At 41.7% G+C, this 16366-nt stretch overlaps 2 protein-coding genes across 2 annotated transcripts in view; one reads left to right on the top strand and one right to left on the bottom strand.

Annotated features, from left to right (window-relative positions):
* The window catches only part of LOC134755334 (adenomatous polyposis coli protein-like), a 110452-nt gene extending 94358 nt beyond the window's left edge, over nucleotides 1-16094 (bottom strand). The window contains exons 1-3 of the mRNA XM_063691801.1: nucleotides 15984-16094; nucleotides 8508-8587; nucleotides 7731-7816 (exon numbers count right to left, since the gene is read on the bottom strand). Of these exons, the coding sequence (XP_063547871.1) occupies nucleotides 7731-7816; nucleotides 8508-8577 (156 nt within the window). The 5' untranslated portion in view covers nucleotides 8578-8587; nucleotides 15984-16094. The remainder of the gene's footprint in view (nucleotides 1-7730; nucleotides 7817-8507; nucleotides 8588-15983) is intronic.
* On the top strand, nucleotides 9340-12771 carry LOC134749894 (uncharacterized). The gene has a single exon (XM_063684899.1). The coding sequence runs from the start codon at nucleotides 9560-9562 to the stop codon at nucleotides 12683-12685; it is 3126 nt and encodes a 1041-aa protein (XP_063540969.1). The 5' UTR covers nucleotides 9340-9559; the 3' UTR covers nucleotides 12686-12771.
* Nucleotides 16095-16366: the final 272 nt, after the last annotated feature.

The raw sequence follows: 16366 nt of genomic DNA, 5'->3' as shown, positions 1-16366 counted from the left end.
CCGGCAGGAACACAACACTATTAGTAGGGTCTAGTGTTATTTGGCTGCGGTTTTCTGTAAGGTGGAGGTACCTCTCCAGTTGGGCTCTGCTCTAGATCTGGAATGACATCCGCTGTCCTGTGCCCTACCACACAAAGCGAGAATTGTGACGTTTTCAATCAAAAGGTACCACATTGTTGCTTAACATAAATTGCTTGTATCTTTATACGAAAAACCAGTCAGAGCGTCCTTATGGCAAGCGACAATGTGGTACCTTTTGCTTGAAAACGACACAATTAGGCATTCAGTTGCTTGCAATTTTATAGGTAGTATTTTACCTTACTTCATGGTCTGTTAAAACCATCGTTATGACATAATTATTATATCAACTGTATACTATTTGAATCAGTCATTCTAACGTAATTTAATATTCATTATACAATGGTAGTATTATTTTCTTTCTTCCCAATTTATCTCTTTTAAGGTACGCACAAAAAATTCATTCAGGTATTTGTTTCGACATTATAAGACATAATGCTATATGTTATTTTCATAAAATGACGCACTTAAGTGATGAACTACAGCCCAATAATAAAACGCCCAAGTATCACAGTAACAAGTTTTTTTTTTGCACTTTATAGGTTACACCTTACTAAATGTCCTGTCCTCGGTTCGCTCCCATTTTGCGATGTAACAATAGAATAGTACATTTCGATGCTAGTGCGGAAAGTATGTCATTACTACATAAGTACCGAGATATCTTGCCACGAGCCGTAGGCGAGTGGCAAGACTCGGGACGAGTGAAGAATGACATTTCCGGACGTGTATCGAACGACGTTTTTTAATACAGTTGCGAAAAAATTATAAAAACAACAAGTAAGAAATAAAAACTTTGGAAACTTAAAACGCCTCTTAGTAGGTAGTAAAAGTAAGAAAAAACGCCTCTTCTTTGACAGGCGTTTCGGCAGCTATACGGTTCCATTCAGAAAGGTTTTTCAATATTCAATATTAAAAAATAAACGTGTTATAATGGTGATGAGGTAAGTAATTAAATTATAAAATATGTATATTTTTCGTATTCTTACATTAACAATAGGTTTTAATGTTGATTACGACGTTTAAAGGAAACTAATATTAACACTCATCAATAAGTAGTCATGAATTGGAACTGGAAAAGTAAAAAGCACTAGTTCGCGAAAACCAACTTTCCGCACGCTAAACACCTACGTAAAGTAGCACTTTTTGAGCAACTGTATTAAAAATTGATTTATGTTATCCAATGAGGGCTATCGTTTTTTTGCTCACCAGTTGGCGCCTCTGTTGATGGTGGTCCAAAAGACTAAAGAACAGCTGTCAGTCATTGGAGTGACAAGTGACATTTGACATTTCGAACTATGGAAAAGACCACCATCTACACTAGCGCCCCTAGCGGCGAATTCATACGCGTTAGCCCTCATTAACACGATATACAAGTCCCCCCCGCCGCCGCTACGGGTCGGACGCCCGAGAGATCGCTCCGCAGCTTTTAATCATAAAATATATAAAATGTCGCTTACAAATATCGAAAGTGATGTGCAAAAAGTGCTTCAACATGTGTCTAAACTAGTGGATAAAGTAAACCAGTTGGAAATCGTTATTAGCGAGCAAAATGTGAAAATTTCTCAGCTTAGTCACGAGCTAACAACAAAAATGGACGGTAATCAATCTACCCCCAAGTCTCAGCCTAAAAAGCCAACGATCACTCCGGCACTAGCGCACCCGCGTCCCCTGCGGCAAGCGCGCGTCAACGCAACTGCAGCGCTAACTCGTGCGGCACAGAGTCGAAAGTCGACTACTCCGGCGACGGCGCTTACGCCCCCGACACCGGTTGCAGACGCAACCGACGCAAACTCACCTGCAAACACTGAGAACGAGATACCTACTGTACCTGGGTTAAATAACATAAATGTATCCCTAATGAATCCTGAAATTCAGCACAAAACAAACCCTGAACCGGCCGTAAAATTCTCACAAGCATCGCCCATCATTTCTGATTTATTAGAAAATATTGACGGCACGCAAACATGGCAAGAAGTACGGCCACGAAAGAAAAACCGAAAAGTCGACCGCAGATCCGTTATCAAAGGAACCGGATCGGTTGATTCTGAATTGCAATCAATGGAGCGAGTAAGACGCATTCATGCATGTTTTTTTAAGGCCCAGACTACACCCGACGTCTTACTGAGATATATGAACAAGAAAAATAAATGCGACGACTACAAAGTGGAACAGCTTACACTAAAGCATAATTACTACGCCTCGTTTTCAATAACCCTACCTAACGACAAGTACGACTATTTTATGGACCCGAGTAGCTGGCCGGCAGGAGTCGAAGTCAGTGAGTGGTTTCGTGGCGGCGCCCGGCGCGGCAGACCTGCGCCCGGCAGTGCCACCATCAGCCCGAGGGCCTAAACACAAGGATACCGCCTTAGCACCCGTAACGCAGCGGAGCAGTAACGACACGACTATAACAATAATGCATCAAAACATCAACCGACTTGAGAACAAAACCTATAAACTTGAATGCGAGTTACAACTATATAATGAAATTGACATATTATGCCTGACAGAGCACTGGCTCCAGGCTGATCAAATATCTTCTGTGAACATCTTAGACTACAGCCTGCGAGCCCACTTCTGCAGACCTAACCGTAAAGGAGGAGGTGCTTGCATCTACGTTAAGTCAAACATGATTACTATGGAGCGACAAGAGGTCAACAACCTATCAGTTGAAATGAACTTTGAAGTGTGTGCGATAGAATGCATCGGCCTGGACCTGGTAGTGGTGTGTATCTACAGACCTCCGAGCGGTGATGTACCCTTGTTTCTATCTAAATTAAATCAACTACTTAGCATGCATATATTTAAAACATCTAAAGTTGTACTAATTGGAGATATAAACATTGACTCTCTTACAAAATGCAATAATACAAAAAACCTTACATACCTCCTAAAACAGTTTGGATTTAGACAAATTAATGAAAAACCAACAAGAATAACTGACACTAGTCAAACCTGTATTGATCATATGTATTCAAATTTAAATAAATCACAAATAATAAATGTTTCATGTGTAAATATGCATTTATCAGACCACCTATGCCTTGTTATGTCTGTTAAAATTGATAAAAATATTGCAACAAATAAATGTGTAGAAAAGAGACAATTTTGTAATAAAAATTTCGGTAATTTTAAATTAAGTCTTAATTTTCATGACTGGGATGCACTTTTGTGTAAAAGTTCTTGCCCTAGTAAACTTCTTGAATTAGTATTAAATGTAATTAAACACTACTTCAATGTACATTTTCCTCATAGAAAATGCGTTGTAAAAAACCATAAAAATGTATGGTTTAGTGATGATATATATAGATTACGTCAGAAAATTCATTCCTATAAGCTAAAACTTTCACACAACTCGAATAACGAACAGTTTTCTAACTTATTGCAACTTGAAGCGACTTACTCGAGTGCACTAAAAAGTACACGAAGTAATTATCTAAACGAAAAAATATCTAAGAGTACTAATAATATGAGCCGAAATATATGGAGAATAATTTCTTCTGAAACTTGTAAGAATAATAAGCGAGGAAACGGCGCGCTAGACGTGCTGGTGAGCCGGTCGGAGGGCGCGAGTGACGCCGCGCGCGCCGCCGCGGCCGCCGAGCGGCTCAACCAGCACTATGTGTCGGCGACTCACGGTCACGGCGGAGTCAAACCATGCATTAGTGATGCACTTGCATATCTTGAGCATTACCTGCCCCCGGCACCGTTAAAATTTAACTTTGAATTATTCACCCTACAAGAAATGATAAAGTCTGTTAAGGAAATTAAACTTAAAGAATCAAAGGATGTGAATGATATGTCAACCCACATATTGGGATACCTACCTCCAATTTTAGTGTCCCTATTATTAAAGTTATTTAATGATTGCGTTCTTACGGGAAAATTTCCAGATGCACTTAAAATTATAAAAGTGCAACCGGTATATAAAGGAAAAGGTGAAATGCATCTTCCAAAATCTTATCGTCCAATATCGTTGATTCCTATAGTGTCAAAAATCTTTGAGCGCCTACTTAGTGCCAGAATTCTAAAACACCTAGTCTCCAATAATGTTATAAATGAGCATCAATATGCGTATCGAACGGGCCGCTCGACTGTGAGTGCGGCGCGCGACGTCGTGGCGCGCGTGCTGGAGCACCTGGAGGGCGGGCGGCAGGTCGCGGCTATATTCTGCGATCTCTCGCGCGCCTTCGAGATGGTCAACCACGCACTGCTTCTGGCGAAGATGTCTCGATACGGTATCGAAGGCGAATTTCACAAATTAATTGAATCATTTTTAAGCAATCGTAAGCAGTGTACCTACGTTTTAAATGCAAAGTCTAAGCTGGAAACCATGGCTGATGCTGCTGTCCCCCAAGGTTCGACAATGGGAAATTACCTGTTCCTTTTGCTCGTCAATGATATCACATCGGCATGTATCGGCCCAGAGTATGTTATGTTCGCGGACGATACATGCATCATAGTTAATGCAGAAAATTTCTTAGACTTAAAATTCAAACTGGGAGAAGTTATGAAACTAATATCTCGCTGGTTCACAGTCAATGGTATGTGTCTAAACGTAGATAAAACGAATATAATTCACTTTCAGCTGCGCAAAACTAACAACACAAAGCTCGACATAAGTTTGAACGATGTACTAGTGCCGCAAGTCGATAGCGTAAAATACTTAGGATTTGTAATTGATGAGGGGCTAACGTGGGCGTCACATATAGATGAAACTTGTAACAAGCTGTCTTCAGCGTCCTATGCATTATCTAGGCTGGCTCCCAGTCTGTCTATAGATAATATAAAGAAAGCATACTATGGATATTTTCATTCCATTCTAACCTACGGTATCGATTTGTGGTGTACCGCAGCCGATCGCGACAAGATCTTTAAAATTCAAAAACGTGCCATCCGGGTTATTGCTAGAAAACCTGCTGATTACCCGGCACAAGAATTATTTAAAAAACTCAAAATCTTAACTTTGCATAGCATTTACATCCTTGAGGCTTGCAAGTACGTCAGACTGAATCTAAGCTCATACATGAGCAGCGCGCAGCGTCTTGGCTGCGCCGCGCGCCGCCGCCCGCACCTGCTGCTCGCGCCGCGCGCGCGCCTGGCCAAGACGCGCAAGTCGCTCGCCGTATTTGGCGTTAAAATCTATAATGCTCTTCCGGCAGATATAAAAAATTCACCAAGTGATGCAATCTTTCTTAGAAAACTTAAACAATATCTCCTAAGCATGGCCTTTTATAGCACTGATGATTTTTTCAAATCGTAAAGTAGATATCATCACTAATCCAAACGAATTACAAGTAATTAATTATAGATATAAATATATAATAATTAAATGAATGTAAATATATAATAATGAAATTAATGTAAATTTATAATATTAATATAAATATGTAACAATAATTAGTTAGTACCTACCCAAAATGTGTTATGTAAATTATTGACTTGTAAAATGACTGCCTTTTACCAATAAAACATCTGAATCTGAATCTGAATCTGATACTTTCAATGCAACATTATAATTAAAGAAGTCAATGGAATCCTAAACATCCTTCCCCCTAGCACCAAGTATCAAAACAGTATCCTTATCTTTTACACGGTATTAGAACAAGGCAGTGTTATGTCTGGGCGATTTGTAGGCTGCAAGGTGAGATCAGGGGGAGATGACTATTATTGCGAGAAAATTAGATTTGCTCCCCTGACTTATGGCTTATGTTTCTATGTATGAACAGCACGTCTGTACACGCGGTATGCGTCATTGTGTGAGTAAGTTGCTTAAAAATAGTACTGAGATGCCGGCGAACGGCCGTCAATCTGGTGTCGCGGGGCGAGGTAATTCGAATCGGGGCGGGGCGGTGCGTGGCCATTCTGTATGATAATACTATAGTTATTTTGTGCTTATTGCTGGGTATTAATGTCAGAACTGTATTTCCAACTCAAAGACCATCGACGTGCTACGACCGAGACTAGGATTATGTCTTTATAGTAGATCGCCAAGTGATTAATACAAGGGCCTGACACTCTTTGATAGAGAAAGATAGTCTTATTGCGATTCCTATAAGAGGAAAGGCAAAATAGTGCCATGCTTTGTCCTTATCACCGACCGGGTGGCATCATAGGTAGGAGGCGATTGCGAAATACCGAAATTTATAAGAGTGAAAGAGAAAAAATCCTATGCTGCCCAAATTTTATATGAATATTCTTTCTCTTACCCCCGGTCGCTCGGTGACGCGTCTATAACTACTTGTATATACTATGTCTATGGATTAATACGATTCTCTCATCTGATTTTGTATATATACATCAGAGAAAAAGAAAACTAAGTAAGTGCCACAATACCCCCAAGCAGGCAGCTTTGCAGTAACTTAACAATCAAGTTTCAAATGTAATTGATAGTTTTAAATGCACCGATCGAAATATCTCCCTTTTCTACCCTAGGATTAGTAAATATGTAAGACAAGGACGGTGATTATTGATTCGTATGTCGTATAATTGACCGGCACGTGACATACGGAGGGTTGGGAGTTATTTATTTTTCTGGAGTTATTTAGCTTTTGACGAGAGGGGAATTGGTAATGAAATGTGTGTGTAGGTCGCCACGAATTAGCATTGTGGAATATACCTACTTACTTTGAGTTTAGTTTAAGCAAAGAAAGATATAACTCCGTAATAGATGGATACAGTCTAAGGAAAAAACGTGCCTCGAAAATCAAGTAAATTTGATTCTCGATCAGAGGGCGCTACTAGCTTTGGCCTACTGTCGTATAGATGGCGTTGACGGTTTCGTTTGTTATTTAACAATTTTCACGCATATCAGTGAAAGAACATGGGTCAAAATCATAAAAATAATTAATGCAAATAAAAAAAAACATTTATCCATATTTAAATACATTTTATCGTATTTTTATAAATCTTCATTTTTAGTTTTAATGTGTGTCGACAGATGGCAGTGAATTTACTGTGGTTACAAAATTTATTATGACAGTACCGCTCTAGTATAAGTTACTGTATGGTTTAAGTAATATTAGTCCGGTATAGTCATCGCTATTAAATCTTAGACTAAGCCAAGTTAGATTTAGATAAACAACGCGTTGGATGCTAAGTTAATTTCTCATTTGTCTCATACAAAGCCACAGATCGAGATTAAATTCAAAGATCTAATGATTGTTTGCAAAAAGTGTGAAGTAAAGTACCTTTAACCACTTCCTGAAAAACACTACGCTGGAGGGAATATCAGAATATATGCGGATATAATCAAAATGTAATATTTTCTATAAAAAGGGACCTTATTGTCGATGGCGCTTACGCCATTATTAACGATGCTCCGATATAAATACAATGCCGCGCGACGCTGTGCGGCGTAAGCGCCGTCGATAATAAGGTCCCTTTTCGTAGAAAATGCCCCAGATGTGTGGTCACAGATCATATAATACTAGTGTGTGGTGGTGACCACCACTACTGGTAGTCAAGAATCGTGGGTTCAATTAGACCTCGGCTGCATACTGTACCTAAAGGGCAACAAATCGTTTTCGAACTAAATGCAAAAAGACTTAAATTCGGCCAGAGGATCCTTTTCATACACAGGCAAGGTTAATCATAAAAAAAATCTAAAAAAAGTACCTAGAAAATTGATTGCTGAAAATATGCCGACTTACCTTTCCATGCCAGTCGCTCTGCGGGCCATCTGATGATCTCCACGACAAGTCGTGAAGCACGAGCGACACCTCCGTTATAGAACAGTCTAGAACAAATGGACATTTGAATTAGATTAGACTACAGAAGTCACGCAATTGTGCGCTCAGCTTACAACTACTCCAAGCAGTAATTGAGGCAGTCTTCAGACTTAGGTTAGGGGTTTAGGGGTTTTTAGGATTTTTTCTCTTTCACTCTTATAAATTTCGGTATTTCGCCATCGCCTCCTACCTATGATGCCATGACCATGACCATGACGGTCGGTGATAAGGACAAAGTGTGGCACTATTTTCTCTTTTCTCTTATAGGAATCGCAATAAGACTATCTTTCTCTATCAAAGAATGTCAGGCCCTTGGGGGCCTTGGGGTTTAGTCGATGACAGACCGCGAGTAGAGCATGTCGTGTCACGTGATGTTTGGGTTGGCGAGCCGTTGGAAATATATTACATCGTATGATTTACTATGGTAGATACATAACATTATAGTGGGTATAAGTCTAGTGAAACTAACTGTGAATCATTCAAAACCACTATTATCTATTTTAGGTCAGTCATAGAACTGCTAAATCGACAACTGTAAAGCCAAAAGGAAGGGTAAAGGAGGGGTATTATGATAAATATTTTCAAATTCTTCACTTGTTTTTTCAGAACATAAGTATCTGAGAAGAGGCTAGTTTAGGTAAGTGCCAAAAGTAAGTTTTTGTATACGTATGTTCTCGTTCAAGGTCAATATGGACTCACCTATGGAGTCTCGCAGTGTCTGGGAGGGGGCAGGGAGCGGAGCGCACTCAGCGAGCCGCACCGACGCCATCGGCCCCCGCCTGCAACAGATAATATATATTTAGTTAATAGCAGCAGCTCTTGACCGACTATCGGTCGACCTTGTGTCACAGAGCGGACACGCTATATATCTAAAATCACTTGCGTTTCTATGTGTGAACGGCACGTCTGTACACGCGTCATGCGTCATAGTGTGAATAAGTTGCTTAAAAATAGTACTGAGCGGTCGGCAAAAGGCCGTCAATCTGGTGTCGCGGGGCGAGGTAATTCGAGTCGGGGCGGGGCGGTGCGTGGCCGTTCTGTATGATAATACTATTATTTATTCTGTGCTTGTGTGGCTCCTCTACACTATCGGCGATGATAGACGATGACTGGCGGGCACGATAGTGTAGAGGGCACACTCGGCAGTCCCCGCCAGTCATCGTCTATCCTCACCTGCGACCCGTGAGTTGTCGGTTTTTTGGGCACGTATCAAAGGGAATCGCTGGGTGATTGCGTTGTACAGGCGATCATGTGGATGCTTGCACGATGATCTTGCCGATGATAGACGATGATACTATCAACGATCATCGCCGATAGAGTAGAGGAGGCATAAGGTTTGCAATGCAGTAAGGTTTGTTGTCAGTTAATAGTGTTGATGAAGGTAGGTGCTATTATCCGAAGATGTCTTCAGCGGCGGCCTTAGCCATTACGAGTAGGGTTACCAGTTACCAGACGTCAGGAATTTTCAATTTCCAGGTCGAAAATTTATCTTATTCGTATAAATGTGTCGCATCTCTGTCAACACTTTTGGACCCGGGTATGTCCTTAAACTACGTCCAACAAGAGAGGTAGGGCACAGCGTTATGTCATCACGCTTGAATTTGGAGCAGCCCAACTGGAGAAGTACCTCCACCTTACAGAAGACCACAGCCATAATAGCACTGCTGCCTACTTTGTAGGCATGTAGTGTTGTGTTCCTGATGGTGAGTAAGGTTCCCAGATAGCTCCAACCCCCAAACCCCCCCTTTCTAATGATGATGGCGCAGTTAAAGAGGTTACCCCAGGAGGGTACCAGTTGCTGCACTAGCGCTGGAGAACCCCTCACTGGGCTTCCATGCTCAGGTAACATTTTGCCTGAGCGTGGACGCCGAGGCCGCCCCGTTTCGTACTCTGGGGGGGGCAAAACCGCGCTCAACCATCTGTCATCTGCCCGAGGCAAGAGCAAAGCAACTTCGGCACCCCTTGCCACGCTGGCCGTGGACTTCTGCAACATCAGGGGTTTACATTCCAACCTTAATGCTGTCCACCTACACCTCGAGACAGCAAAGCCGGCCTTGCTCTTTTTGACCGAGACGCAGATAGCGTCTCCGGCGGACACATCTTACCTCTCCTACCCTGGGTACGGACTGGAACACTCCTTTTCGCCTAGGGCTGGGGTGTGCGTGTACGTTAGAGACGATATCAGTTTTCGTCGCCTCAACAATCTTGAAGGTAGGGACCTCTCCACCTTATGGCTGCGTATAGACAACGATCACCATCCCCGTGTCTATTCGTGCCTATATAGGTCCCATAGCGGTGATGCCGAAACTGACCGACTCATTGAGCAGATCCAAACGGCTGCAGACTCTGTGCAGCAGCAGATCCCTTCCGCTGAGATCATTGTACTTGGTGATTTTAATGCCCACAACGCCGAATGGCTCGGCTCTAGCAAGACTGATCATGCGGGCAGATCTGTTTATAACTTTGCTCTGGCATATGGCTTGACACAATTGGTTACTGCGCCTACGCGAATCCCAGATGTGGAAGGCCATGAACCTTCCCTGTTGGACCTTCTGCTGACCTCTCATCCGGTTGACTACAATGTATTCGTTGAAGCCCCACTCGGTTCCTCGGATCATTGCTTGATCCGGAGTACGGTGCCACTCGCGTACCCGCCGCGTCGGCGAGTTGCTTGTGGCCGCCGTGTGTGGCACTATAGGTCAGCAGATTGGGACGGGATGCGGTCCTTCTTTGCATCCTACCCTTGGAGGCAGGTTTGCTTCACGCCGGATGATCCCAACGTCGTTGCTGATTCTGTTGCTGACGTGGTGCTGCAGGGAATGGAGCTTTTCATTCCGTCCTCTGTGGTCCCTGTTGGTGGCAAATCCCAACCTTGGTTTGGTCGTTTCTGCAAAGAGGCCTCTCGCCGAAAGCAGGAATGTTACCAGGCCTGGGTAGACGCAGCGGCAGTACGGGATGTAAAGACTAGCGCATTAAAAAAGAAGTTTAACTTTGCCTCCAGGTCCTTCAAAAGAGTTATTGCCAGAGCAAAGTCGCTGCACATTGGTAGAATTGGCGAGAAATTAGAGCGCCTCCCGTCGGGAACTCGTGCGTTCTGGTCTCTTGCCAAAGCTATCCAGGGGAATTTCTGCACGCCATCTTTTCCACCTCTGCACACGGAGAATGATTCATTGGCCCACGACGCAAAAGACAAAGCCGATCTTCTGGGCAAACTCTTTGCGTCCAACTCGACTTTGGATGACGGGGGAAACGCGCCGCCGACCATACCGCGGTGCGAGAGCTATATGCCGGATGTCCGGTTCAAACAAAGCTCGGTGCGCAAAGCACTTCTTTCCCTCGTCACTCATAAGTCGAGTGGGCCCGATGGAATCCCTGCGGTTGTGCTGAAGATGTGTGCTCCCGAGTTGGCACCGGTCTTAACGCGTCTTTTTCGGCTCTCTTACTCTTCCGGCGTAGTCCCGACCTCGTGGAAGTCAGCTTTGGTGCACCCGATCCCTAAAAAAGGCGACCGCTCAAATCCATCCAACTACAGGCCAATAGCTATAACCTCCCTTTTCTCGAAGATAATGGAGTCCATTATCAACTGCCAGCTCCTTCGGTACCTAGAGGACCACCAGTTGCTTAGTGACCGACAATACGGTTTCCGTAGAGGCCGCTCGGCTGGTGATCTTCTAGTCTACCTGACACATCGTTGGGCACAGGCAATCGAGACAAAGGGTGAAGCATTGGCTGTTAGTTTGGATATAGCGAAGGCCTTCGATCGCGTCTGGCACAAAGCACTTCTTTCGAAGCTACCATCTTATGGGCTTCCCGAGAGATTATGTGTATGGGTCAGTAGCTTTCTAGCAGACAGAAGCATAAAGGTCGTAGTTGACGGCGAATGCTCAGACTCCATGTCTGTGAATGCTGGTGTCCCCCAAGGCTGTGTGCTATCACCCACGCTATTCCTTCTGCATATCAATGACATGCTGCAAATCAGCGGAATTCATTGTTATGCTGATGATAGTACGGGTGATGCCTCTTACACCGGCCGCACCAATATCTCTCGGGAAAACGTCATCGAGAGCCGGAACAAACTTGTGTCTGAAATTGAGACTTCCCTAAAAGAAATCTCTGAATGGGGTCGACTAAACTTAGTCCGTTTTAACCCTGCCAAGACACAGGTTTGCGCGTTTACCGCAAAAAAGTTAGAATTTGTCGTATCACCTCGTTTTGAGAGCACTCCCCTGACTGCCGCAGCCAGTATCGGAATCCTCGGCGTCGACATTTCGAGTGAAGTCCAGTTCCGCGGCCATTTAGAGGGTAAGGCCAAATTAGCCTCAAAAAAGCTCGGTGTGCTCAACAGATCGAGACAGTATTTCACGCCGGCCCACCGCCTACAGCTGTATAAAGCGCAGGTTCGCCCACACATGGAATACTGTTCTCATCTATGGGCAGGGGCACCCCAATACCAGCTTCTCCCTCTGGACCGCATCCAGCGAAGAGCGACTCGAATTGTCGACTGCCAGCGTACTTCGGAACGGCTTGACTCCTTGGCGCTGCGTAGAGATGTGGCCTCGCTCTGCATTTTCTATCGCGTGTATAACGGGGAGTGCTCCGAGGAATTGTTCGGATTAATCCCTGCAGCTTCTTTTCGCCATCGCCCTACGCGAAAACATTACCATCCTCACCACTTAGATGGTTGGCAGTCCTCAACTGTACGTTTCTCTAGAAACTTCCTGCCTCGCACAGCTAAACTGTGGAATGAACTGTCGCCTGCGGTATTTCCGGACCGATATGACCTTCAAACCTTCAAGAAAAGAGCGTATTCCCATCTTAAAGGCCGGCAACGCACTTACAACCCCTCTGGTGTTGCGGGTGTCCATGGGCGGCGGTAATCGCTTTCCATCAGGTGATCCGTCTGCTCGTTTGCCTCCTATTTCATTAAAAAAAAAAAAAAAAAAAAAAAAAAAAAAAAAAAAAAAAAAAAAAAAAAAAAAAACACCTAAATTAACCACGCAGTCAAAAACGACAATTTGTCTAATTTTACCGTCATCCGGCCGAAATGAAAAACTACTTCAGTGAGCGACTATTTTTGTGCGAGCGACTGATATTAATTGTTCCTTTAACACCGCTTGATAGAAAGAAACGGATGTTTATCAGTTTATCACGTGATAAAATCGCGACTAACGTCTGGGTGGGATTTGTTCTTTACCATATTCCATCCCTCCCGACAGACACAGTCTATAAGACAATACAGTCATTCGACGATGCCGAAGACACGGCAATCGTGCGGGGTGCGAGGGGTGTACCGCGCGCACCCGAGCTGCATACATTGGCCATTGTTAGTAGCTCGGTACACGTCACAGTCGTCGGTCCACTGTATACTTTTTACACTGTTGCCACAGGAGTGGAGTGCAAGCCGTCCATCCATAGGAGATGCCACGATCCACGATAGCGATATTGCCGACGACCGAATATCCAATTATACTCTTATGGATTATGATGTATATTTTGCTGATTAGTTTTCGAAATTTGCCTAAACATTCGTGTCTTTCCGTTGTTTATAAGGCGTCAAGCAATTTAGGTTTTGTAAGTGATATTGTATTGTAATTTAGTGTTGTTTATAACTTGACATTTTATATTAGTTTTAATTAAATTAATTAGTAATTTGCATTAAGTAACGACAATGAGTAATAAACACATGAACATTTAATGTTTTTTAGGGTATCCGTACCTCAAAAGGAAAAAACGGAACCCTTATAGGACCACTCGTGCGACTTGTCTGTCCGTCTGTCACAACCTATTTTCTCTGAAACTACTGGACCAATTAGGTAGAAATTATTTACACATAAATAAGTTTGTGACCCAAAGACGGACATGTAACGTGAACAAATGAATTTTAAACATGGGGGCCACTTTTGGGGGTTAAATGAGAAAATTAAAAAATAGTTTTTTAAACGATTTCGTGTTACATATATCAAAAGAAAGAGCTCGTTGTGAGAATCTTAGATATATTTTCTTTGTAATTTTAAAATAAATAGTTTGTTCCGACCCCTACGGATTTTTTAGACATTTCACTCAAGATTCACATAAAAAATACATTTTCCAACTGTTTCTTTTTGAGTTATTACTGTTGCAAATTTTCTTTTGACATAGTAACAGTAATTAGTATTATGATACAACCATTTCCGCCATCACTTACTTGCACTGTGTATTGTATAAGAAGACTTCATTCACAATATTATATACTGACACACTAGTATTATTCTACTGAGGTCACTTACTTTGGTTGTGTACTTGTCAATATAATCCGAATGCACAATACTTTTATCATGTAACACAGATATTTTAAATAAAGAACAATGAAATGCAGTCTGATTGTCTTATGCACCAGGAAGTAACTGCCATGGGCATAATTAGATTATACTTGTGACCCGATTGGATGTGCAAGCTTGAAATGCACTGTGCAGGTGTGGAGCAATGAAAAGTGTGTTTCAAATGAATATTGTACTGCCACTGAGAGCTACCGCGTTTAATTTCGCCGCTAGGGGCGCTAGTGTAGATGGAGGTCTTTCAAAATGTCAAATGCATAGGTTTGGGGGGTTTCAAGCTTTTTTTATCTGGAATTTTCACTCCTTATTCATAATTGTGGTAAATCTTTGTCCATGTTTGATTATTATTTAAGCTTTATTTATTCCATAATTTTAACAGTTTTATTTATATTATTTGCCATATTTTTATATGGGGCCCGTTTGGGTGAAAGCCTCCTCCAACCCATGCCATTTCTCGTGGTCTTTGGTTGACTCCATCCAGCTCGCACCTGCGACCTTATGAATATCTTTTGCCCAACGCCTTCGTGGCTTGCCTGGTTTTCTTTTTCCTTGTGTTATAGGCCCTGGCCATGTTGTTGTTTTAAGTGTCCATCTTTTATCATTAAATCTAACAATGTGGCCTGCCCATTTCCATTTGAGTCTCAATGCATGCTGAAGGGAATCTGTGAGTTTGGTTCTCTTTCTTATATCTTTGTTTCTTACTTTGTGTATTTTCCTTAAATGTAATAGACAGATGGATGGATGAGAGCCATCTTTGATTAATAATGGTAAACTATAGATATAGCTCAATAAATGTTACTGGTTTAAAAAAGTGCCAACTAAAATATATGCAAAATTAAACAGGTTGAAACAATGACACATTTAGATGTTAAAATATCTTTAAGAACGTATTGATTTTATAAAAACAAACTATTCAGTATATGTACAGTTAGTAACTAGACTAGACATCCCTGTTATCAAAATACGTATTTTACCAATATCACATAGCGCAACAGACATGTTCAGTGTTAGAAGGCTATTACCACTTCTTCAGTACCGTCTTTACCATAAGGGCACACGGGGCCCGTGCCCAGGGCAGATAGTAACAGTGAGCAACCGAGTCGGCAGGGTCGGATCGGATGTCAGTTTTAATTCACTTTCTTTACATTCCAAAATTCTTGAGTGCCCAAGGGCCCCAGCATAGTTTAAGATGGCCCTGCACTTATTACAATGCCTTTAGGAAAATAAGGGTTTAAATAAGGCATGTACTAAGCCTATTTTTTAAATAAATCTATGTGGGCTTGTTTAAATTCAAAAGAATTAGCAAAAAACAAAAACATCAATAATAATCGAAATTAAACTATCGGGAGACATATTTCAAAATATTTAGATCAGTACGGTTTTACTCACTATTATTTTAAGTCGCTTTTGGCGACAAGTTTCGGATTCTTCGGGAATTCTTCCTCAGGCACGAAAGCCAAAAGCGACTAAAAATAATAGCGAGTGAAACCGTACTGATCTAAACAGCAATAATGTTATTACTTATATCATTCAACGTTATAGAGATATACATTGTAGAGCACCACGAGATAAAGATCTGCATAAATGCGGCGGTACTCGGTCGTTTATCAACATTGACAGGTAGTTTTACTTTGTAATAATACAACGATATTACGCACATTATAACCCAAAGTTCTATATATTTAAAGAAGTACGCTTGAAAAGTTTTAAAAATTATAATAAGAGCTAAAAAACGACTAAGAACCGGTTGAAAATTATTAAAATCGTACGCCAAGGTTGACTGATACGAATCGTCGTAGTATGGGTCAGTGTGAATGATCAAATTAACGTTTCTAGTCAATAATAGCTTACGAATACATACCATTTTCACGAAAATCATCACCGGTCTTATTGTTTCCAATTAATTTGAATACAAAGTCACAAAAATATCAACAAATCCCACCCACAACCCACAACCGCTTGCAAATTCAATGTGAAGTAGTGATGCGACACGTTTTTATCTGTCATGACAAATCGATATTATTTCAAAACGCATCAACTTTTTTGTACTTTTGTATTTGTTGTCTAACGATTTTATTAAAATAATACTGATTTAGGACCAAAACATTAATTCACGTTAAGTTAATACATTTTAGTGGTTTAAGGTCTTTATTTTTAGAACTTTAATTAAGTAAACAAATATTGCACTAAATCGAAGATGTTCAACACTATCATTGCGTTTTGTTACTCGTTTTATTTCTTTTC

This window comes from Cydia strobilella, chromosome 2 (genome assembly GCF_947568885.1).
Source record: "Cydia strobilella chromosome 2, ilCydStro3.1, whole genome shotgun sequence".
NCBI lineage: Eukaryota > Metazoa > Arthropoda > Insecta > Lepidoptera > Tortricidae > Cydia > Cydia strobilella.
The sequence above is the reverse complement of the archived record's forward strand: the minus strand, read 5'-3'. Positions and strand labels throughout refer to the sequence as shown.

Coding starts and splice junctions, on each gene's coding strand:
- LOC134749894 (XM_063684899.1), top strand. CDS start 9,560: ATGATGATGGCGCAGTTAAAGAGGTTACCCCAGGAGGGTACCAGTTGC.